This window comes from Neofelis nebulosa, chromosome 12, assembly GCF_028018385.1.
Source record: "Neofelis nebulosa isolate mNeoNeb1 chromosome 12, mNeoNeb1.pri, whole genome shotgun sequence".
Classification (NCBI taxonomy): Eukaryota; Metazoa; Chordata; class Mammalia; order Carnivora; family Felidae; genus Neofelis; species Neofelis nebulosa.
Genome location: NC_080793.1, coordinates 35,745,497 through 35,768,955, shown reverse-complemented (window position 1 = coordinate 35,768,955; position 23,459 = coordinate 35,745,497). Strand labels below are relative to the sequence as shown.

The following is a 23,459-nucleotide window of genomic DNA, read 5'->3' as shown; positions in this document are numbered from 1 at the left end:
CATACAAAAGCCAAGAGGAAGGATTCAGTGTGTGTGCCATAAATGTTTCTGACAGTGTTATGTGAGCCTTCCAGTGAGATCCTGTAAGCAGCGGGCCTGGCAAAGAGCAGACACTCCCTCCCTGTTAGCCCTCCTTGAGGCTGGCATGGCCAGTGTACAGAAGAGCAACGAAGACAGAAGGTGGCCAGGCTGTTGAGGTAAAGAACTGGGCAGGGGCAAGGCCGGGGATGTTGGCTCAGCTGCTGGTTGCCTGGTTGGCCACGGCTCTAGGCATTTCCCACCCTTACCTGTGATGAGGCCTTTGCCATTCTCGTTCACTGCTATGCCAGCTGCACGGCCCTTAAAAATGTGGTTCCCGCTAAAATGCAAGGAAAAAGAATAAGATGAGACCATTATCATATGTCAAAGCCAATACCTGCTCAGGTGACTACCTTCTTTTGTGGCCTTCCCCAAACAACACAAGTCCACAGGGGCATAAAGCATTTCTGCAGTCCTAGAAGCCATTTATAAATCTTTAGTGAACTTGCAGACAACTTGATCCAGAACTAAATCAATAACTATGCCATACAATCACAATGCTACTCGAGTTTCTGTGGCCTCTCTTGACTGTCGCTCACACGCAAGCTGTTTGAAACGCATGCCATCGTGGTGCACAGGTGACAAGTCCACAACTGGTCATGTCAAGAATTCCTAGGAAGCTGTGTTAAGCTTCTTTGGGCGTGATTTGTGCCCAAAGCTGAGTCAGAGTCTCTGCCTGTAATGAGCCTACAATCCCTGTTTATATCCAACAGCTACTCTTTATCTTATTTTCTGTTAATCACCTATCCCCTGAAAGACAACATAAAATGATGACATGCCTAAAAAAAAGAAAACCAGATTTTTTAAAAGGGGGTTTTGAGAGTATCAGAGGATGTGTATGTGAGACCTCATGGGCTGGCTGAACCACATGTGGAGGATACAGGAAAACATGCTCCTGCTCAGAGAAACACGCAGCCCTCACTGCCATGGAAAGGCCTTGCGAATGAAACACCAGACACCTGAGCATGTTAAGGACATGCATTGTCTCTGCACCTCAGTTTCCTGCCTGTTAAAACAAAGCCAGTCACACCTGGACATTAGCACAATTGGGTTATCCCTGGAGGACACACATTTGCTGTTTGTTATTTTTACTAACAGGAATGCTGTGACCTCCTTTCTTCCTAGAAGGGCACCCACCTCCTCTCTTAGGAGACAACCCTCCTACTTCCTACCATGTGGCTGAGGGATTTAGGTCCAGTATTCACCTGGCTCTTTAGAGCCTAACTCAGGGCCTGGCATCCAACAAAACATTACTGAGTAGGAGTTGGCTAAGTTTTCCCATCTCCTAGGACAGGGTCCAAATGGTTTACATCTTTGGGGAAAAAACCCGGCAAAGTATGTTGATGCTGGGGAAGCCAAATGTCAACTGCACCTACATATGCATTTGAGTGGAACAAGAGAAATCATTTGTTAAAGACATCCCCATTTTTGCCCTCAGATCTAAAGAGTCTGTTTTGATCTGGTTACAATTCAGTCAGCAGATGGTTACTGTGGGTTTCTAGAATTCACGGTCAGACATAGTCCCTGGGCTAGGGCATCCATATTTCTGAGAGCTGTGCCATAGCAGCAAATGCATGGCTGGTATAGTTTAATACAAATCTCACCTCCAGAAGAGACCCGTGGGCACTTGGAGAGTGTATATATGCAGGAAGAGCAAAACAAAGATAAAAGAGGGATCAGAAAACATTTAGGAAAAGGGGACAGATCATTGTTCCAAGAACCAATGATAGGATGTTTATGGCAGATGAGAAAGTTTGAACCCTGTGCTTCCTTGAAGCCAAGGCAAAAAGAGAAACACAAAGGGTTATAAAACTCTCACTGGCAAAAAAGACTGCCATGGCCTTATCCAGGCTACTTCGGGAATTTCAAAATTCATTCTGTACCCTCCCCCAGATCCCTACCTTCCATCACAAAGAAACATAAAGGGAAAAAAAACACAACCTATTCTCTCAAAGAGGTTCTGGTTTTTTGTTTTTAAAGATTTTTTTTTTTTTTTTTTTTTTATTTTTATTTTTGGGACAGAGAGAGACAGAGCATGAACAGGGGAGGTGCAGAGAGAGGGAGACACAGAATCGGAAACAGGCTCCAGGCTCCGAGCCATCAGCCCAGAGCCCGACGCGGGGCTCAAACTCACGGACCGCGAGATCGTGACCTGGCTGAAGTCGGACGCTTAACCGACTGCGCCACCCAGGCGCCCCTGTTTTTAAAGATTTTAAGTAATCTCTACACCCAACATGGGGCTTAAACTCACAACCCCGAGATCAAGAGTCGCACATTCCACTGACTGAGCCAGCCAGGAGGAGCCCCTCAAAGAGATTCTGTTTTAAAAACCAAGACACTGATCTGACTGTAACAGTCCTTGCTCAGAACTCTTCAACAGTTCCCTAGCACCCACAGGGTAAAGTCCAAACTTCCCAGATTTGGTGTGTGACTGCTATGACAAATTACCATACACACAGTGCCTTAACACAACACAAATTTACTACCTTCTTGTTTAGGAGGTCAGAAGTCCAAAATGGGTCCTACAGGACCAAATCAAGGTGGCAGCAGATTTATGTTCCTTCTGGAAGGTCTATGGGGAATCTATTTCTTGTCCTTTCCAGCTTCTACAGGTCGCCCATACTTCTTGGCCTACAGTCTCATCACTCTGACCTCTGCTTACTACTGTCACATTTCCTCCTCCCGACTGATTCTCTTGCTTCCCTCTAAGGATCTTTATGATTTACAGAAGAGCCTACCTGGATAATCCATGATGGTCTCCCCATTTTAAGGTTATTAATTTAATCACATCTTCAACATCTCTTTTGCCATGAAAGATAACATATTTGCACGTTCCAAGGATTAGGAAGTGGATTGATCTGGAGAGTCATTATTTTGCAGATCATACTCGGTATCAGAAGTTCTGTGTTCCAGCATCAACCTGCCTTGATAGGCTGCTCTTCTACTCAATCTTCTGGGCCTCTTGTGGCAGATGCACCACATTTAATACCATTTTTCCAAGACACATCCTGGAATTTCACTGCCCCTGAGCCCAGAATGCCATCTCCCTGGCCACAAAATCCTACCTATCCTTTACACACAACTTCACAGAGTCGTGCCTTCTTCCCCTGACTCGCTCAGCTGAAACTATGGCTGGCTCCTCTGTCATTCTGTCACTTACACAAAGACCTATTAAAGCACTTGTTTTGATGAGTCTCCCTCATGGTTGTGTGTCCATCTCCGGCATGAGACCGTAAACACCATGGAGCAGAGACTGTTCTTACACACTTTTCATATCACTGTCCCCTTACATAGACAGTAAACACTTACATGTGTGTTAAATCTATAGCAAGCATATGTATAAACACATACTCTTAAGGTAATAATGCAAAAGATGGAGAAAGAACTCTGTGACCACTAACTCTTTTCAGTAAGATGTAACAGTCAAAAATAGATGCCTAACTAGGGCGCCTGGGTGGCTCAGTCGGTTGAGCCTCTGACTTCGGCTCAGGTCATGATCTTACGGTTCGTGAGAGCCGCGTTGGGCTCTGTGCTGACAGCTCAGAGCCTGGAGCCTGCTTCAGATTCTTGGAAGAATGTCTCCCTCTCCGAAGAGGGATGTCTCCCTCTCTCTGCCCTTTCCCTGTTCATGCTCTCTCTCTGTCTCTCAAAGATGAATAAACGTTAAAAAAAAAAAAAAATAGATGCCTAACAGTAATAGGACTGGTTCAAAAATTATGGAATATCAAAAAGATGGAATGTTCTGAAACTTTCCAAAACTGATAAACGCCATGCAACAATATGGAAAAGCACATCTGGAAAAATCAAGGGGAAAAAACACTTCAGAATATATTTGCTGCACATTTGTTCCAGTTATTTTCCTAAAGCAAGACATAACTGTGTGAGTCTTCTGTTTCAAAATTTTTAAATGCCACCTTCCTCAGCTGGGTCTACATAAGGCTTCCTCCTCCTGCCCTGAGCTTTCTTCTCATCACCCCTTCCACTCTGCCACGGAGATACAGATCATGCTGCAGCAGCCACAGGACCCACAATTTTCTGGGAGAGTCCCAATTTAAAACATTTTATACCAACATCACAACTTGTGTCAGACAGGTTCTCAAGCCACAGTGGACTATTAGCCAACCCCTGAATCTGCCGTGTTCTGCTGCCTTTGTTCATGCTGTTTCTTTTACTAGGAATGCCCACTCCCATATCCATGACAGTCCATGTTCTACCTACAGTTCAAAGTCCAACTCTAACGCCCCTTTGTAAGGACGCCTTCCCACATCCCCCCAGTAGAATGGTTGTCTCCCTTGGGAGCACTTCAGTAGCATTTATCAGCCTGCCCCATTCGAGAGCTGGGATGGCAGCCCCATGCTCCCGGCAATGCCACTGCCCCTTCTCGCCTAACAACTCGCATGGCTGATCCATCACAGCACGCTTTTGTGCTGAGGCCAGATGCAGCCCCTGGATCTTAACACAGCATCTTAGGTAGCTGCTTTCAACCGAACAGAGTTGTCAGGTAAGTGGAAATCTTTATGCCGTCTCTGTCTTAGAGTTATTTCTGGTCACGTATGTCTTCCATGCTAGAGTGAGCTCTGGGGGAGCAGAGTGCTCCTCTGTTATCATTATTAGAGGTGCTCAGTAACGTCTGCTGAGTAGAACTGGTAGGAAATGCAAACAAAAGCGCCTGTGTTACTACAGTGGGATCAGGGTGGAGTCTCCTTTGCTTGCTTTGCTATACTGTTGTTTCAGTCAACAAAAATGTTTTCAAATGGAGGAAAGTCACAGTGTAGGAAGCAGAGATCAGGGAGGAAAGAAGGGACCGTGGCTGAGGATGGTCTGGGTACAGCACACATACCTCACGACTGGATTTCCGTGGTACAGGATATAAATACCAGCCTCCTTATTTGAAAAGATTTGATTGTTCCGGATGACGCCTTTCCCATTGCCAAGGACAACAATGCCAGAACGAAGGCCATGGTGGATCTGGTTACACTGCAAGGGAACAGGAGACACCAAAGAAGACAGATCAGACCTGCCAGCAAGAAACCGAGTGCTCAACTGCCAGCCCACAGCAGGGCCGGGGTGAACACAGTGGAGAAAGCGCCCCTGAAGCCCCCTGCCTAGCACATGACAAAGTGAATGGGCCACGCTGCTGCCCTGGTGCACACATGCAAAGCTGTAAGTGAGAATCCAGAGAGAGGAGTCTTCACTGCCCCGCCTCTTGCTCTCCATCCGCAAGGCATGCTACTGAACGCTGCTGAGCCTCCAGAGTCCTCCAAACACAATACACCAGCCAGGCCACACGGTCCAGGGTCCAGGGAGCTCAGCACCCCACTACATGACAATGTTGGCCACGTGCAGTCCCAAGCGGGCCACCTCCAGGGAAGAGTGAGAGCCATTTGGCTCCTACTCCCCACTTCCCATTCAGGGAAGGCCTGTGGAAAGGTGTGGCTCTGGTGAGCCTGATTGTTCCATGGGGCATGAGATTACAGAAGCTGTATGTGCTACAAACAAAGACCCTTAGATTTATTTCGAATATCTCTTTGTACGCATGGGGATGCTGGCCAAAGGCCATACAGTATGCAGCAGAGCCAGATCTGAAACCTAGTTCTGCTTCCCAGTTAGCTGCTTTTGCGCAGCGACATTTTCAGGTCATAATAAATGATAATAAAATTGTTTCACTCTGTTAATTTAGAGCCTAAATACATTCCTATACTTAAACCAGGAAGTTAGCTGTTTCTCTTCCAAAACGATTTCACAGAAGCAAAGTTCTAGTTTGCTTTAAAACGTTCCACGCTGTAAGCAATCCTATTCTTACTCACTTTCCAGATTTTCTCCTGAAGGATTTGGCAGACTCACCAGGGCAACCACTGCCTAACACAAGTCCCTCACACGGTTGTGAAAAGTGAAAAGCGAAAAGCTTGGAGAGAGAAGCGTAAGCAGTGGCATTTCCATCCCCACACCCTTTCACGAAGCCAGGACAGAAACATAACGCCCCCTTCCCCTCCACCTGCTAAACTGGCCTGTCCCCTCTGTCCCTGGGAAGGCAAACTCCTCTCATCTCTCTGGCAACAGTGGCATTCATTTCCTCAGGCAAGGCCGTGCATCAGACGCCAGCTGCATGGCAGAAATACAGTGAGAGGAAGGGGCTGAAAGAGGATGCTGGCTAGGCATGTCTTTTTAAATATAGTTAGGAACTTTCCTTCATCTGCATAGTTAGGAACTTTCCTTCATCTGCATTGGCGAGGGTGGATTTTTTTTTTTTAATGTTTATTTAGTTTTGAGAGAGAGATAAGGAGCACATGGGGGGTGGTGGGGTAGAAAGAGAAGGCAACAGAGGATCCGAAGCAGGCTCTGTGCTGACAGTAGTGAGCCCAACGTGGGTTTAGAACTTACAAACTGTGAGATCGGGACCTGAGCCGAAGCTGGATGCTCAACCGACTGAGCCACCCAGGCACCCCAAGGGCAGTCTAATATAATGGGTTAAGAACATTGACCCTGAGTCAGGACGGCCTGGATTCAAATCCCAGCTCTGTCATTAGTTGTATGATTTGGGGAGGCATCGTTAGTGTCTCTTTATGCCTCAATGTCTTTATCCATAAAATGGAATATTAATTCTACCACACAGGGTTGTGTAAAGATTAAACCACAAATAAATACATACATACAAAGTGATAAGCACTATGCATAAAGGCAGATATTATTTTTTCAAGGCCATAAGAAGTCTGGGCCATTCCTTAGTTCCTGGAATATGTGTCTCTAAGGGAAGGCCTGAGCAGAAAAAGGCCTCTCATGTCACTGGTCCTATCTTCTACCATTTCAAGTGGCTTTCACATTGGTGTAAAATGAAATCCACATGGCTTCGCAACATTCATGAGACAAATAATCTTCAGAACTAAACATCATAAATGTCCTTTTTATAGTGAAGAATGATCTAACGTTTTAGTTAGATCCAGGTATCTTGCAGGGCAGATACAGTATCTTTATTCTTCTCAAACTCAAAGCCAACCAGAACCTATCAGAGCTGAGGAAGTGCTCTGTGACATTTCCCTGTCTATCTGGTCCTCTTTTTTCCTGACAAGGAGACTGTAGGGAGGTGACTTATTCAAAGCCATTCCTATTACGTGAAGAAAGAAGACAGAGAGTCACAAGGACACACAGAGAAAAGGCCAGGAACCACTTGCAAACAGGAAGCAATATAAATTCAAGGTGGCAACACTTATTTAAATAATCTCAGAAAAGGCTTCTGAAAAGAAGCTACTCTGAAAAGAGCATGAAGACAGAGAAAAGTACCAGTATGAGTGGGTTGGACTTTTTCCGGATGTCTACTCCTGCCTCCGCATTGTGGTAAATGTTGTTGCCAGCGATCAAGCCTCCGCCCTCCAAGCGAAGAAAGATGCCTGATGCTCTGCAGCGGTGAATGTCATTCCTGAGCATGACGATCTAGGGAGAAAAGAGAAAGCCATTTGTTTTCTTCTCACAGGTTTTTTAAAAAAACCTTTTTTTAAAAGAACACCTGAGTCCTTTCTTTACCATCTCCTCCCTCCCTGCTATTCCACCAGCAGACAAGGATGGCCTCTTCCCACCTGGTGTGCTCCCAGGAGCTGAGGAGCTCTGTGCCCTGCCTGCCTCTGCCCTGTAGGCTCCTTACCAGCCACAGTGGTTCGTTAATAAAACCTGGACCTAAGCTCAGCCCCGTGCGCCGTGTTCACAACTTGTGAACAGAACAACTGGCTCAGGGAATGGAAAGGACCCTCAGAGAAGATGGGATTTAGTGGTCTTCAAACTCTACGTGCACTGGGGTTACATGGAGATCTCCCCAGGTTCCAAGGGCACAGCTAACAACGAATGGAACCAAGGTCCACATGTGCCTTTGCTAAAGTCACTTGTCTGAGGGGTGTCTAGGTGGCTCAGTTAAGTGTCTGACTCTTGATTTCTGTTCAGGTCATGATCTCACGGTTCATGAGATCGACCCCTGTGTCTGGCTCTGGGGCTGTCAACGCTGTTAGAATTCTCTCTCTCTGCCCATGCCCCACTCACGCTTGCTCTCTCTCAAAATAAAGTTTAATAACATAACATAAAAAATAAATAAATAAATAAATAATAAAATAAAATTCACCTGCTTGAGAAAGCACCTGAGGATAACCTCCCCACTTTCCCTTTCACTTTATAAGACAAAGGCCTATTCTTATCCATTCTGAATCTTTCTTGAGTGTATTATCCTGGGGTGCTCCTTAGTTTGGAGTTCTAAGGGAAACATAAGCATTGGTACAAGGAAGCATTTAAACAAGGTACTACAACCCAGCACAGAGCTTATTTAAGGGGATGATTGCCATTTACATTTTCTTTTTATACTTAATAGGTTATTACCTATAGGTTATACTTAATAGGTTATACTTAAAAGATTCAGAATATATTTGTATTGTTCTAAGCAATTGAGTATTAATAGTAAAAACATATTATATCAGGATAAACTGTGCACTACTAGTAAATAATAGACTACATTAAAATAAAAGTCTAGGGGTGCCTGGGTGGCTCAGTTGGTTAAGCGTCTGACTTCGGCTCAGGTCGTGATCTCACAGTCTGTGAGTTCAAGCCCTATGTCGGGCTCAGTGCTGGTGGCTCAGAGCCTGGAGCCTGCTTCAGATCTGTGTCTCCTTCTTTCTCTGCCCCTGCCCTGCTTGCACTCTGTCTCTGTCTCTCTCAAAAATAAACAAACATAAAATGAAATGAAATGAAATGAAATGAAATGAAATGAAATGAAATGAAATGAAATGAAATGAAATGAAATAAAATAAAAGTCTAGGAGGGTAAGGTACAATGGAAGTCCAGTTTCAAAGGGAAGCTGTTTAGGACAGAGAATGCTGACCAGAGCAGTCACTGCTCCCCGCACCCCCGCCCGACAAGAACAGAATCAGATAATGCACAAAAATATAGCCTTTCTTGAACGTGTCAGAAAACTGAGGTTGCAGGGTGGCCAACAAGCCTGAAATCCAAGGAAAACAGGCACCTCCCAGGAGACAAGATGGGAGCACTTGCCTGCACAGCTGCATATGGAGCCACATGAACCGGTAAGGATTCAGCTACAGGGTTCAGTGCATTGTTGAAGGCCAAGTGTGAACCAGTGTGAGAGTGCAGAAGCCCTGGGAGTAGGTATGTCCACTTCTCCAGAGACCTCGTGAGATGCTCACAAGGAAAGACCGGGGGACAGGACAAGAGACTGAGGACAGACATGGGGGAAAAGGAGAGCAGCTACTACTGTAGGGAAAGTACTAAGCCCCTCTTTGAATTTTCTCCCCAACTTCCCTGTAGAACAAGTCTTTAGCAGTAGGGGGAAGGGCAGCAAACCCTGTCATGGAAGGGAAAGAGAAAACCCCATCTTGGGCCCAGATATTTAGAACCTCCCTAATGCTGGGGATGAGGCAGGACCATTGGAAAGTGCCTACTTCCAAGACCCATAGACACAGCACCTGCCTAAGACTAAGGACAAACTGGGACACAGGAGAAAACCTCCCACCAGCCCAGAGCCACAAGTGACCACAATCTGCTGGGAAGGGTGAGACCACGGAGACAGCCCCCCCCAGCCCCCCAAGAAACAAAGAGAAGACCCTAAAAGCAGAGGAAAAAACCAGCACAAGGTAAAGAAGAACATGAAGAATGCTGAGGATAATCATAACAACAAAACCTGAACTAGCTTAATCCTGACTAGACTGACCCCAAACCTGGCCCTCTAAAGGCCTAGCATGAGAAGAAGTGTGCCCATTTCCACACATAAATGTGATTGACCTCAATCTCTACTTTCCCAGATACTTGACTTTCAACTAAAAATGGTAAGATACACAAAACAGCAAGAAAAACATCACAGTTTTCTTTGTGGAGTCCCAAGCAACTGGGCTTTCTGCCAGCCTTACTCTCCTGGAGATGTTCTAGGAGGCAGGGAAGGGTGGCTGCCCTCTGGCCACTGGATCAAGGCTTTGCTTCTAGGCATGGGACTAGCTCAGCAGGTCCTACACTCCCTGCACGCCCACAGCTCCTGCTTGTATGAAATGCCACTTAGCAAATAATTGTACCTGATGCTGGGTACTCATGAGAAACCATGGATTTTTTTTTTTTTAAGTCAAAAATCAGGAATATCAGTTTCTCAGGTTCCTTGCTAGAGACTCACAAGGAACTACAGGCTGCACAATTTCTTCCCAAAGCCTCTGGAAGCAACAGTTCAAAAGGGCTCCAAGTAAGGCTGTGTAACTTTTCATTTCTCTTTTTCGATGACTCCCAGCTACCACCTGCTCCCAAGTCTGCATGGCAGGGTGCATCTCTCTCCAAAGCCCCAGACCCAGGAAACCAGACAGCACCTCTGCTAGATGTCAGAAATGCTCCAAACTCAGCATGCCCGGAACTGAACTCAGCATCTCTCTTCATGTCCTAATCTCCCATGTTCCTGCTATTGTCTCAGCCACTCAGGCCAGAAATCTAGGCCTCAGGGCTTTGACTACTCCCTGCTAAAGCCCTCCTTCCTACCTCTTCAGACTGCCCTGTCCCCTCCTGTTTCTGAATCACAATTCTCCACTGCCCCTCATTGATCTTGCCTCTTGCCTAGTTCCCCTCCATTCCATTCTCCAGAAAGCTGACAGCATGAGCTCTTCACATACAGATCTGACCATAGTTTTCTGCTTAAAATCTGTCGGCGAGTTCCCATTGCCTCATGGCAAACTCCAATCTCTGTGGCAAGACCTCTGTGCCTCAGCTAGCTGACTCCCTTATCTCACAGCCTCCCCTCAACCTCTGGCCGTCTGAGTTACTTGCAACTCCCTAAATGCGTGCTGTCCTTTCTCACATCTGGGCCTTCACACACACACCTCCACGGTCTCACAGCCTCCCCTTGCCAACTCCTACTCCTCCTGGGAAGCTCAGCCTGGGCACTGCTTCTCCAAGAGACCCTTCCCTGAGGCTGGGCTCCTATGCCACCCATGGTACCTCCATCATAGCATCTCTCACACCGCACTTTAAAAAAATAAACAAAAAACATTTGTTGAGCACTTGCTATGTGCCAGACATACTACTAAGCACTTTATATATATGACCTTAGTTCATCCTTACTGCACCTTGGAGACAGGTAGTATCATTAGTCCAAAGGACACATAGCTAATAAGGGGCAGAGCCAGAATTTGACTCAGAAGCCATATCCCTGGTAAGTATACTAGGTGGGAGGGTGGGGGGAGACCCTCCTGGAGGGCTCAGACCAGATCCTATCATCGCGGTACCTGAGAGCAAAACTATCACCTATCCTTTTTATCTGACCATTATCTCTTATTTTCTATAGGCTGATATTGTGCTTTCCTGGTAACATCATCTAAAATCCTCTTTGGAAGTGGACTGGGCAAAATGCAATTAAATGCAATTGCTGCTAACTGTTCTAGAAGGCTGCAGAGATCTGCAAGACTCCCATGTGACACATGTGCAGTGCCCCTCAGCTTACTAGGTGCTTTGGCAATATTAAGGTACCGGATCCTCACAAACCCCAGTGAGACAGGCAAGTCAGGGAAGCTTGTTTCCATTTTACAGAAGAGGACGGTAATGCTCATGGTGGATCAGAGGAGAGGCAAGATTCAAACTCAGGAGCTAGGCCATGCTTTCTTCCAGAAGGCCATGTCTTTCCTCTGAGAGGCTGTTCCTGTGCTCAGTGGCTTGCAGGATCTGTAGACTGTCCTGCGGCACCCTGAAGAGCCTGCAGGGTGATGACTGTATCAGGGGCAGGATGGACTTAGCATAAAGTCCAAATATCTCAAAGGGGCTTTTCAGGCCCTGGGCAAGGTGGCTTCTGCTCGTCTCCCCTGCCTCATTTCCAACCACTCCTCCCTCCCCAGAACACTGTTGAATTCAGCCCCACACCCAGGCCCCAGTGCAGAATGTTCTGGCTGCCTAGAATGCCCTCACTCTGTACCCCCTTTTCACCACATGCACACTATTTTCCTTGGCTGTCCACTACTCGTCCTACAGCTTAGACACCTCTTCTGGGGAGCCTTCTCTGGTTTGGATCAAAGCCAGTAATCATATGTCCCTCAATTTTCTCTCATCCAGCTAAAGAGCCCTTGTTCCTTCTTCTAGGACTAGGGGGACATGGTTGAAAGCAGCATGACATAGCAAAAGGAGTTGGAAGACCTGGGTTCTAGTCTCAGTTCTGCCACTAACTTGCTGTGTGACCCTGAGTAAGTCACATTCCCCCTCTGGGCCCTGTTTCCTCTTCTGTAAAATGGGAACAATAGTTTCTGCTCTATCCAAACCAGATGATGGAACATAAGATAAGGGTGTGTTAGAAGCTTATATAAAGATGCTTTAAAAAAAATAGCCTTCCTATGTATAGCCACAGGAGCCTATCTCATCAATCAAAATCATGTTCCTAGTGACCCAGGAAGGCCTCATGAATTCGCAGAGTGAGCCTTATGACAGCACCTTGCTGTTATGTATACACCGCACTGCATAAGTCAGGTTCCGGAAGATGTTTCCTTCCATCTTGGCTCGGCCATAGGAGCAAACGAAGACGCCTCCCTTTCCGTCCCGGAAGAGGCACTTGCGGATGAGGCAGCCCTGCACGGAGCTGGCCAGTGCCATGGCCTCCTTGTCCTTCTGCAGCTCCTGCTGCAGAGAGTTCAGCACTAGGCAACTGGGCAGCTGAATGGATGCTCCTGGAAGTGGTGGGCCTAGAAAGGAGCCCCCCAGTACAGGGCGTGGGCCTTGCACTTGGTAGGACAGTCTGTATGTGAGCTGGTCCTCGTCCTCATCCTCACCACTGGGACTCAGGCCTCCATCGCTGCTGTCTGGGGTCTGGGCCACCCTTTCCCCATCACTGCCCACCTCTGCCTCCTGTGAGCCAGCCTTGGAGCCTGGCTTTGGGGAGGTAGAAGCTGGGCTGGTAGGGCTTTGGCTGCCTTCAATGACAATGTCACAGGTCCTTGGGCTCCAAGCCTGGTCCCTGCTCTCCAGGTCCAGGGACATTAAAGAGTCAGAATCCTCTGTGGGTAGCACACTGGGGGAGGACTTGATAAGCCCTAGTAGATACTTGTAGGCCCAGTTCTTGTCTGCAGATGGGTGGCCCTCCACAGTCACAGAGTTGTTTTCACTGCCCACAAATTCACAGTTTTCCAGGACACACAGGGGCACATTGTGCAGGAAAACATGGGTGTTTTTGAAGGTGCAAAACTTCACTTGGCAGGTGCCTGGGCCATGGACCTGGATATGCCCATTCTCAAAGTTGCAGTTGTCAAATTGGACATGACCCGATGTTGTCTGAGGAATAAAAAAGAGAGAGTGGATAAAACAGGGATGAGAATTACTTTGTTAGGCAGTACTCTAACTGCTCTTTAAGGAGGGTGGAGCACGGAGAGGCCATTTGTCCTGCTGATCCTATCCTCCGCTCCCCCAACCCCCCGCCCAGGGCATGTGTCAGGCCCCCGGACAGGAAGCTGCACTGCATCAGAGCAGTGAAAATTTGGAGTTGCCTGCCTTTCCCTCCTTCTAATCCCAAAGGGAGGGGGATGAAAGTAGAAACGGATAATGGCAGGAAAAAGTTCACGCTGTGCAGCAGGGCTCTTCCTAAAGACCTCAAATATGAAGTAAATTCTCCCAATACTCAAGAAATGCTTAGTGAGAACATAAACTTTGAGGGGTAAGGATGGGGAAGAGGGAAGAAGCTGAATGCTCAGAAGGATGCTGTGTGAAATGGATCAATGGTAACCAGGAGAAGGAATGTCACTATAGAGATGATACGGAATAACAGAGACAGCTTTGAACTGAGAGAAACACAAGAACTGGTTGGGATTTGAGCATGACTTTACTGTGACCCCTCAAGGGCGAGGGAATCCTAAAGTGGTATCTCGGTTATGTGAAGGAAGTGTGAGGTCACGAGGTGTTGTGCTAGGTCTCAACCCTTCAGCCCACTTTCCATTCACCATCTTCTCTCAGCCCTGCAGCACCCCACAGAGCATCAGCTTGGTGTCTGAACTTAGGACAGAGCCAGGCAGAACCCTGAGGGCTAACAGAAGACAGGCCAGGAGGGGCTAAGCCCTGCCTGGGCTGGGGCAGGCAGTACGGGATGCCCAGCCACAGGTACTGGGAAAGAATCCAGCCTGTCTGGCAACTGGAACATAGCAGGGAGTACAGCAAAGGACAGCAGGCTACGTCCCTAAAGAGGGGGATGAGGTATGCTGCCACAGCTGGGCAGCACTGAGCAGTGGTTAAGATGGGCTCTGGAGTCTGACTGCATGGGGCACTCCCATCTCTGCCTCTTTCAAGTATGTTACCTTGGATAGGACTTCACCTCTCTGAGGCTCAGTTTCTTTGTCTGCAATAGGGGGTTTACCAGCTAATGAAGCAAAAGGCGGAGAGCCAGATACAAAGTTGGCACCTAATAAAAATTAGCTATCATTACCTGGGGTCAGGGACACAAAGGACAGAGACTCTTCTCGGGGAGGGAAGTGCTGAACCCCACAGCACCACTCCCCTGAGCCCCTCAGCTCCCAGGCCTGACTGAGAAGCCCAGCCACTCTGTATTCCTGAAAAGTAACTGTTTCTGGATTTCATGCTAAATGCCACCAGATGGATTTGAACTGTAAAATGAGGGAATGTTCCATGATTCCACTGAGTGATCCAGACACATCCACCCCATGAACAGTTTCTACATTCTCTAGCAGTGACCACCCTTGAGAGCCTGGCCTGGACCTTACTTGCCTTAACCTCTGTAAATTCTTCCTTATGGCTAAGTTAATTTTTTCTAGCTGCAATTTAAGTCTATTTTCTTTTACTTGGTCCTCTCTGTAGATGAACACCAGCTCTCTGGAGATGCACAGCTGTTGTTAGGGTTCTCCTCAGAAGTCACTGAAAACTGCTGTGAGATCACTCTGGCCTTTGCATTTTTCAGGCAAGGTCATCCTAGCCCCTGTCCTGTTTTCAGTTAAAAGACAATCACGAGTGGAGCACTGATACATGCCAAGCATTAAGCCAGATGGTGGGCTGGGCTACAGAGAAGTGTTAAGGCCAGGCCCCCACCCTATGAGGGTCTGCAGCTGCACTTCTAAGGGGGAAGGAGAGGCTGAAACCAACATTTTACCCTCAGAGTAAATGGAAACATCGAAGGTCTGGAATCAAACTTTCTTCTGGGTCTACAGACCCACAGAGGAATCGTTCATCAGTCCTTCTGAAACAATCTAGGCCTAAAAAGTAGGCTTTTAGGTTTTCAAGGAATCCAACACAATGTAACTTCAAAGGGGCTTACAATTTGAGTTCTGGATTTGAGTTCTAACTTCACTAATTATGCATTTGAGAAAGTTACTTAGCAGCATCTCTGAGCTTTTTAGTGCCCCTCATCTGCAAAATGGGGATCCCACGTGTACTACCTACCACGAATGTTTGTTGTGGGGATCAAATGAAGTCACCGATGCAAAGTCACCTAGATTATCAATATAGGCTTTGGATCCTAGCTCTGTCTCTTACTATGTCACTTAATCTTGCTGAGCCTCAGTTTGCTCATCTATAAAACCGGATGACACTACACATCTTACTAATGGCTGTAAAGCATATGCCAGGCACACAGTCAGGGCACCATAAACGACTGGTAGTATAGCGATCATTACAAACTTGAGGGACAATTTGTTGTTACTGGTAGAATAGTGGCAACATAATTATTATTGATTAGGTACAAAGTTTACATATCACAATGTTTCTATGCAAGGTAAAGCTGTAAACCGCTCTGCCAGGACCCACCAACGTGTCAATACATACTTTGCTTTGAATACAGCCTGTGTGCTCCGTGTTACCAGAGGATATGTGTTGGGCTGGTATTTCCTGAGCCTCTCTCAAGTCACTCTTGGTGAAAGCCTGACCTTCCTTGATCCTCCTTCACAGGGTGGGGCTGACATGCTAAAGGTCATTGGTCTTGCATAGCCTCCCCTGGCTTTGCCTATCTCTGAGCATGAAGTGTTGTTCTCTGCTTCCTGCGACCATGTGGCATACTCCCAGACCTGGCTTTCCCACCTAGCTACTCCCCTGTGGTTCAAGTGCGTCCAGTGGGGAAGAGGAGTACAAAGCAGTTCGGGTTCTGAGTCCTTGGCTTATTTTTTAATACAGTTTTGCCAGGAATAAAGCAGAATGTTGATTGTTACTGTGCCCATTTCTTAACTGGTGCAGAGGAGCGTGTTACAGGAATAACGACAAAACTCTTAATTCCAACAAAAAGGGGTTGCAAACCCACTAAAAAGAGGCCAAAGCCCAGGGTCAGGACTGGAGAGGCCACCTGGATATGGACACCCACCTTAAACATGAAAGGGGAGAACCAGGCCGGCATGAAGACAAGGTTGCACAGGCGTGTGGTGGAGCAGTGCTGATCAATGCTGGCTAGCAGGGCCACTTCACCCAACTTCCCGTGGCCTACGATCTCCACGGGTACCTTCAGGATGATTTCACCTTGCTCTTCATACACACCTGGGAATAGCACAATTCGGTCATACAGGCTAGCCATGGCCAAGGCACTGCCCAGGCTGTCAAACTCATGGCCTGGCCCAACACTCAGGGTACGGCGTTCCCTCCTCCGGCGAAATAGAGAAAAGCAGACAGAGGACTCCAAGTCCAGGGCATTCTTGGTCCATGTCTTAGAGGCAAGGTAATGTTGCTTGAAGGCCTCCCTCCAAGACTCAGGCTCCACATCGGGCTGGTTGGGCCAGTTTGGGTGGCGGCATTCGGTGCATCCCAGACACAGCTGCCGCCAGCGGGTGCTGTCGAGACTGAGGATCAGGTCATACCAGGCTCTGCACACCAGGCTGCAACGGCCCAGGTCGGGAAGGTGCAGATAGGCTAAGATCATGCGCCACAGCTCCAAGGGGAGACCGCCGGCCTCCATGGTCACCTGGGAGCAAACACAAAACCAAAGAGGTTTTTGTTGACCCCTCTTACAGTTCCTCTTCTTAAAATATTCCCTGCTGTCTCGTGACCCCAAGGGTGTGCAAGAGAACAGGGCCCAGCCAATCATAGAGCTCCATCCCCTCAATCAGAATCCTCCTCTGCGATTGTTCCACCTGGAATCAACAGGCAAGACTCTCTTTTCTCTTGGTGAGAAACTGTAAGGATATAACCCCCAAACTGCTGTTCAGCCATATTCCCCACTTGTGGAAAGAACCTTGTGGGTACCAGAGCCAGGCAGAGATGAGGAGATGAAAGATGAAAATTGAGAAAGAAAGAAAAAAAGCGATCACACGCATATGTGTCCTGGAGGTACTGACTCCAGACTCCTGAAGCTGCTCTGGCATATGCAGTTCTTTCCTCACTTCCAGGAGGTACCTCAATGGCCTTCTAATAAATTCCCTTTTTTGCTCAAGTTAGTTTGATTTGGGTTTCTATGACTTGTAGCAAGGTTTTGGACTAATACAGAGGGAACCCACCTTTCACTGTTTCAGTCCTAGAGCTCTGGACTTCCCAGACTCCCAGGGAAGGGACCTCTATTTCTTCACAGCAAGAGGAATGAGAACTGAGGCAGTGAGTGTCCGTCTGTCTGCCTCTCTTCATTACCAGATCACATAATTACACTGTACTCCCATGGGAGGCAGCCTCAGGAAAGACTGATGCTGGGTCAGGCTATGAGTTTTGGTCCTGGCTCTGTGGCTGGTTACTGATGCAACCCTGTGTCCTAAACACCTACCATGCTGGCTGCCCAGCCATCTGTGTCCTTGCTTTCTGCCCCAACAACAATTTACCCCACATGTTTAGAGATGCAGAGCTCCCTGGTAGCTCTGTCTGTGGAACACTACTCCCCAGGCCCTTAGCAGCATATAGTTGGGATGCTGGATGGCTCCAACTGGACCACTGAAGTCTCCACTGGAAGAGGATTTGCAATTCTAGAATCAGGTTGACTTCTTTCCTGAATGGAGAAGAATGAAAGGCTTCTTTCCTGAGCCATAAACTCAGGAAGAGTTGCTAATGACCATTTTCTTTGGGGTTGGGGGGTGGGGGGAGGAAAGGCAGAAGAAGCTAGTCTATATTGAGAGAAGAACGAATTGGAGACAAAGAAATGAGCAGAGAAAAGGGCAGAAACCATGCCAGTTCCTCTATGGCACTCCAGGTCACGGCTCCAGCCTATGCTTAAGGCTCAGCTTTATCCTTGCCTTTTCAATTCCATCAGCTAGCTCTGTGCTCTTGTGATAAATTCTCCTTTTTGGTTAAGTTGGCTTCATTGAATTTCTGTCATTTATACCTAGCTAAAGCCCTCTCATTTATGAGTGTCAATTTCCCCACCTAAAAAACAAGAGGACTGTGTTAGATGACCTAGAGCAACTTCCAAGTCTGAAACCCTATAAAGGCTCTAGACAACTAGAAACTCAAACTGGAAATAGGGCAGACTTCACAGCCAACTGTAATCCAGTTGTTAACCTCTTCAGGGCCTTGGTTTTCCTCCCCATTTTATGAAAACGATGATCATACCTGTCACCTATCTAGGCCCAGGAAGGCCAGAAGTACAAATGTGTGATTATGTCTGCAAGATTTCTGAGCGTCATCATGACAGGTGTGACTTTACCTTTACAGATTGGTATGAGGGTCTGGGTAGGTAGGTTTTTCTATAACGATCACCCAGTGACACTTTACTAAGTCCTCAGCAGCAATGGAGAAAAGCTGGGCTCTGGACTGGTAAGCATTACAGAGCAAAGACTGGGCTCCTGATAGCTGTCACTCTCAAATGAACACTGCTTTATTCACAGTGTGAATGGGTCTCTGTGACACCCATGTCCTGTTCCTCACTTCCTTCTTTAGCCATACCTCTTAGGCTTTTTAAGAGAAAAAGCGTGTTTTTTTTTTTTTTTTTATTCATTTCAAGAGAGCAAGAGTGAGAGAGAGAGAGAGAGAGAACTAGAGGGGGAGGGGTAGAGAGAGAAGGGACAGAGGATCTGAAGCAGGCTCCAAGCTGACAGCAGAGAGGCCAATGTGGGGCTTGACTCATGAACCATGAGATCATGACCTGAGCCGAAGCCAAATGCTTTAAGCTAAGACTGAGCCACCCAGGCACCCCCAGAAAATTGTTCTTCCCTCCTTCTCTAACTATTGTAAGAAAGTAAGTATAGCTAGGTGATCATATCCCTTGGCTTCAACTACAAAATCTGAATCTCTAGCCCCAATAGTCTCTCTCAGGCCTTCCATACATGGGTACCCAATTGCCTGTTGAGCATTTCTATCTGTATGTTCCACAGATACTAAAACTTCAGCATTGTATCCAAACCAGAACCTCAACTTCCACTTCTGGCCATGACAAAATAACTGGAACTAGATTCTCCCTCCTGCCATGAAAAACTATAAAGTTGCTCTGGGGGCACCTGGGTGGCTCAGTTGATTAAACACCTGACTCTTGAATTTGGCTCAGGTCATGATCTCAAAGTCATGAGATCAAGCCCTGTGTCAGGCTCCATGCTGAGTGTGGAGACTGCTTGGGATTCTCTCTCTCCTTCTCCCCCTACCCCCAACTCTCTCTCCCAAAATAAATAAATAAACTTAAAAAAAAAAAAACACCTATAAAGTTGCTCTGAATATATGGTTTCAGGCACTGAACAGCAAGCTGGGCAGGGCTGTATTCTTGGAGAGAAGGGAAACACAGGAGGGGAGTGTGTGACTGTTCTAGCTTTCACTCAGGGCACCTTCTCATAGTGGGGTAGAGAGATGATGCCCAAGCAGAGTGGCAGTCTCACTGAGCAGGAAGATCTGAGTTCTGTGATGCTTGAGTGCCTGGAATCTGTGAGGCAGGGTGAGGTGGGTGGGCAGTTTCTTGGCTCAAGGCTGGACTGCACAAGCACAGGGCAAGTCTTCATGGGACCTAGTAGAGATCACCTACTGCAGGGTAAATGCGGGTACTAGAGATCACACAGAGCTGGGAGCCAATGGAAGTCCAGTCCAGATTATGGAGTCTCACACCGAGACTCAGAAAGTATATACCACAGGGACATATTCAAATTGGAAGAATAAAAGCAAGCCTGATAGGATCAAAGGGTTCTGCCAGTAACTGAACTGTTAGAATACAATTTAACACTCAACAAAAACAAAAAGACAACATAATCTAGACTCCCTCAACACGTCAGCCACAAGACAGTGTGGTATGGGCATGAGGAAAATAGAGTTCAGAACAAATATGTGTACTGAGCAACTAACTTTTGACAAAATATCAATGCAATTCAATGGATAAACAAAAGTCTTCATCAAATGGTGTTGGGAAACTTGACCTACATATGAAAAAAATGAACTTTTGACACATACCATATATAAAAATTTAAGATTGATTTTAGACCTCAGCACAAAAAACAAATCTATGAAGCTTCTAGAAGAAAACATAAGAAAACATGCAACCTTGGGATAGGCAAAGATTTCTGAGAGCACAAAAGGTACTAATCATAAAAAGACAAAAATCAATAAATTAAAATTTATCTCAAAATTAAAATTTTCTGCTCATCAAAAGTCATTATTAAGAAAATGAAAAGACTGGGGCACCAGGGTGGCTCAGTCAGTTGAGTGTCCAACTAAGGTTGTGATCTCTCAGTTCATGGGATCAAGCCCAGTGTCAGGCTCTGCACTGTCAGTGCAGAGAATCCCAGTGCTTGGGATTCTCTCTCTCTGCACCGCCCTCCCCCATCCGTGAACATGCACACATTCTCTCTCTGTCAAAAAAAAAAAAAAAAAAAAAAAAAAAATTAAGAAATGAAAAAAAAAAAATGAAAAGACAAATGAAAGAACAGGAGAGAATATTTGCAGTGCATGTATAGGACAAAGGGCTTGTATCCAGAAAAGATCAAGAAATCCTACAGCTCAACAACAACAATCCAACAAAAAACAGGCAAAGATTTGAACAGAAACGTCACAAAAGAAAAACTAATGGCCAAAAAGTTCAAGAAGAGCTGTTCAACATCATTAGTATTCATTACTTGATTTATATTAAAACCATAATGACAGAGATGTGTGTGTTACACTCACTACAATGGCTGAAACTGAAAACCCTAAAGGCATCAAAGCACCAAGATGTGAAGCAACCAGAACTCTCACACATTGTGGTAGGAGCATAAAATACTATAATCAGTTTAGAAAGCTAGTAGTCTCTTCTGTCATTAAACATACACTTATGCTATGACCTAGATATTTACTGGAGATAAATGAAAATGTACACCTATGAAAAGACTTATATCAGAATGTTTACAGAGGCTTTATTCATAATAGTAAAATAACCAAACAAAAAACTGGAAAACAACCCAAATGACCATCACCAGAAGAGTAGATAAACAAATTGTGGTATATTCATGCAACGCAATACTATTCAGCAGGTAAGGAGATGAATTACTGACATATACAATAGACAGGTGAGCCACAAAAATATGTTAAGCAAAAGAAACCAGTCACAAAAGACAACGTATTATATGATTCCACACAGGTGAAGTTCAAAAACAGCCAAAATAATCTATAGTGATAAAAATCAGAACAGTGCTTGGGGTGCCTGGGTGGCTCAGTTTGTTGACCGGCTGCCTCTTGATCGCCTCAGGTCATAATCTCACGGTTCATGAGACTGAGCACTGCCTCAGGCTCTGCATTGACAGAGTGGAGCCTGCTTGGAATTCTCTCCCTCCCCACCCCCCCACCCCCCCCCCCCCACAAAATAAAAATAAACTTTAAAAAAAAAATCAGAACAGTGCTTGAAGGGGTCACAAAGACACTTCAGGAGTGAAGGAAATATTTACATCTTCACTGGTACGTGAGTCACATGGGTGCAGACATCTGAAAAAACTCACTGCATTGTATGCTTCTGTTTTGTGCATTTTATTGTATGCAAACTATCTCAGTTTAAAAAATAGTATAGATTATCATCTCTCCACCCCTGTTCTACCACCTTTATTCCATGTGCCAATTAATGGCACCATCATCTTCCACTCCTCCTGTTGGTAACTGATTTCTTTTCTCTACTTCTGTCCCAGATAGTCTCTAGAGTCTGGTATTTCCACCTCCTTTAGCACTCTCAAATCAGTCCTTTCCTCTCTCCACTTTCTGTCACCATGTTGTTTCTGGCTTCACCATCTTTAGTTTGGATTACTACAGGTGATTCTCAACTGGTCTCCCTGGAACCAGCCCTGCCTCCTCCATTCAATCCAGTTCACGTTCAGCCACCAATGGAATCTTTTTAAAATATAAACCTGGTCATGCCACTTGTCAGCTTAGAATTCCTCAATGGCTCCCCATGGCTTCCAGGATAAAACCTAGTACAGATGACAGGTCATGAGCTTATCTATTTCTCAAGCCTCACCACTGACATTTGTCCCATCTATGCTACTCTCCCAACACCACCTTGTTCAGAGGGCCTTTCTTCATCCTCTCTCCTCAGACATTTAGTGGCTCCTCTGGCACCCCACAGCCATCTGAGAACTGTTCTGTCACAGCCTTTTTAAAGTGTAAATCAAGGGGTGCCTGCATGGTTCACTTGGTTAAGCTTCTGACTCTTGGTTTCCTCTCAGGTCATGATCTCATGGTTTGTGAGTATGGTCCTTGCATTGACAGCATGGAGCTGCTTAGGAATCAATCCATCAATCAATCTCTCTTCTCTCTCTCTCTCTCCCTCCCTCCCTCCCTCCCTCCCTCCCTCCCCTTTACTTCTCATGCAAGTGTGCTCTCTCTCAAAATAAATAAACTTAAAAAAAAAGTGTAAATCAAAATGGATTACAAAGAGCAAATGTAGAGTTTAGTGAATTGTTTTACAAGGCAAACATCCTACTAACCTACATCAAAAAACAGAATTTTGGGGAGCCTGGCCCACTCAGTAAATGGAGCATGTGACTCTTGCTCTCAGGGCTGTGAATTCAAGATTACTTAAAAAAAATGTTAAAAACAAACCAGAATTTTGTCAGCCACTCTAGAAGCCTCCCCATGTGCCCCATTGCGATCCTCCCCACAAAGATACACATATTCTTGATTCTGTAGTAATCACTTCCTTAGGTCTTTGTGCTTTTACCACCTAAGTATGTCTCCTTAGATACTAGAATCTGTTTTGTCCTCAGGTTTTTAGGTTGATGTGTGTTTGATTCTCGTTCCACCCACAGGTTCTCCATCCATCCTCCTGCCCCCCCCTTTTTTTTTACAAGTTGCCTGTCGAAGAACCTCAACCATCTGACCAGTTTCTCGGTCTGAATTTTGCTGACTATATGCTTTCTCAAGAGTTCAATTTGTTACCCTATCGTCTGGATTTCCTGCATATTGGCAGCTGGATCCAGAGGCTTCAGCAGGCTCAGGTTTGATCTCTTTAGCAAGGCTACCAGTGGCATTGTGTCTTTTTATCATAAAGTATCCACAATCCTGGCTGTCTCTTTTTTGATGTTCATATTCACCAATGCCCAATGCTTAGA

At 46.1% G+C, this 23,459-nt stretch overlaps 1 protein-coding gene across 2 annotated transcripts in view; it reads right to left on the bottom strand.

Annotated features, from left to right (window-relative positions):
- The window catches only part of FBXO10 (F-box protein 10), a 54,568-nt gene that overhangs the window by 9,875 nt on the left and 21,234 nt on the right, over positions 1-23,459 (bottom strand). For both annotated transcript variants that reach the window (XM_058694882.1, XM_058694883.1), the window contains 5 exons: positions 16,367-16,957; positions 12,514-13,347; positions 7,357-7,506; positions 4,919-5,055; positions 288-358 (listed from right to left, as the gene is read on the bottom strand). In XM_058694882.1, the coding sequence (XP_058550865.1) occupies positions 288-358; positions 4,919-5,055; positions 7,357-7,506; positions 12,514-13,347; positions 16,367-16,957 (1,783 nt within the window). The remainder of the gene's footprint in view (positions 1-287; positions 359-4,918; positions 5,056-7,356; positions 7,507-12,513; positions 13,348-16,366; positions 16,958-23,459) is intronic.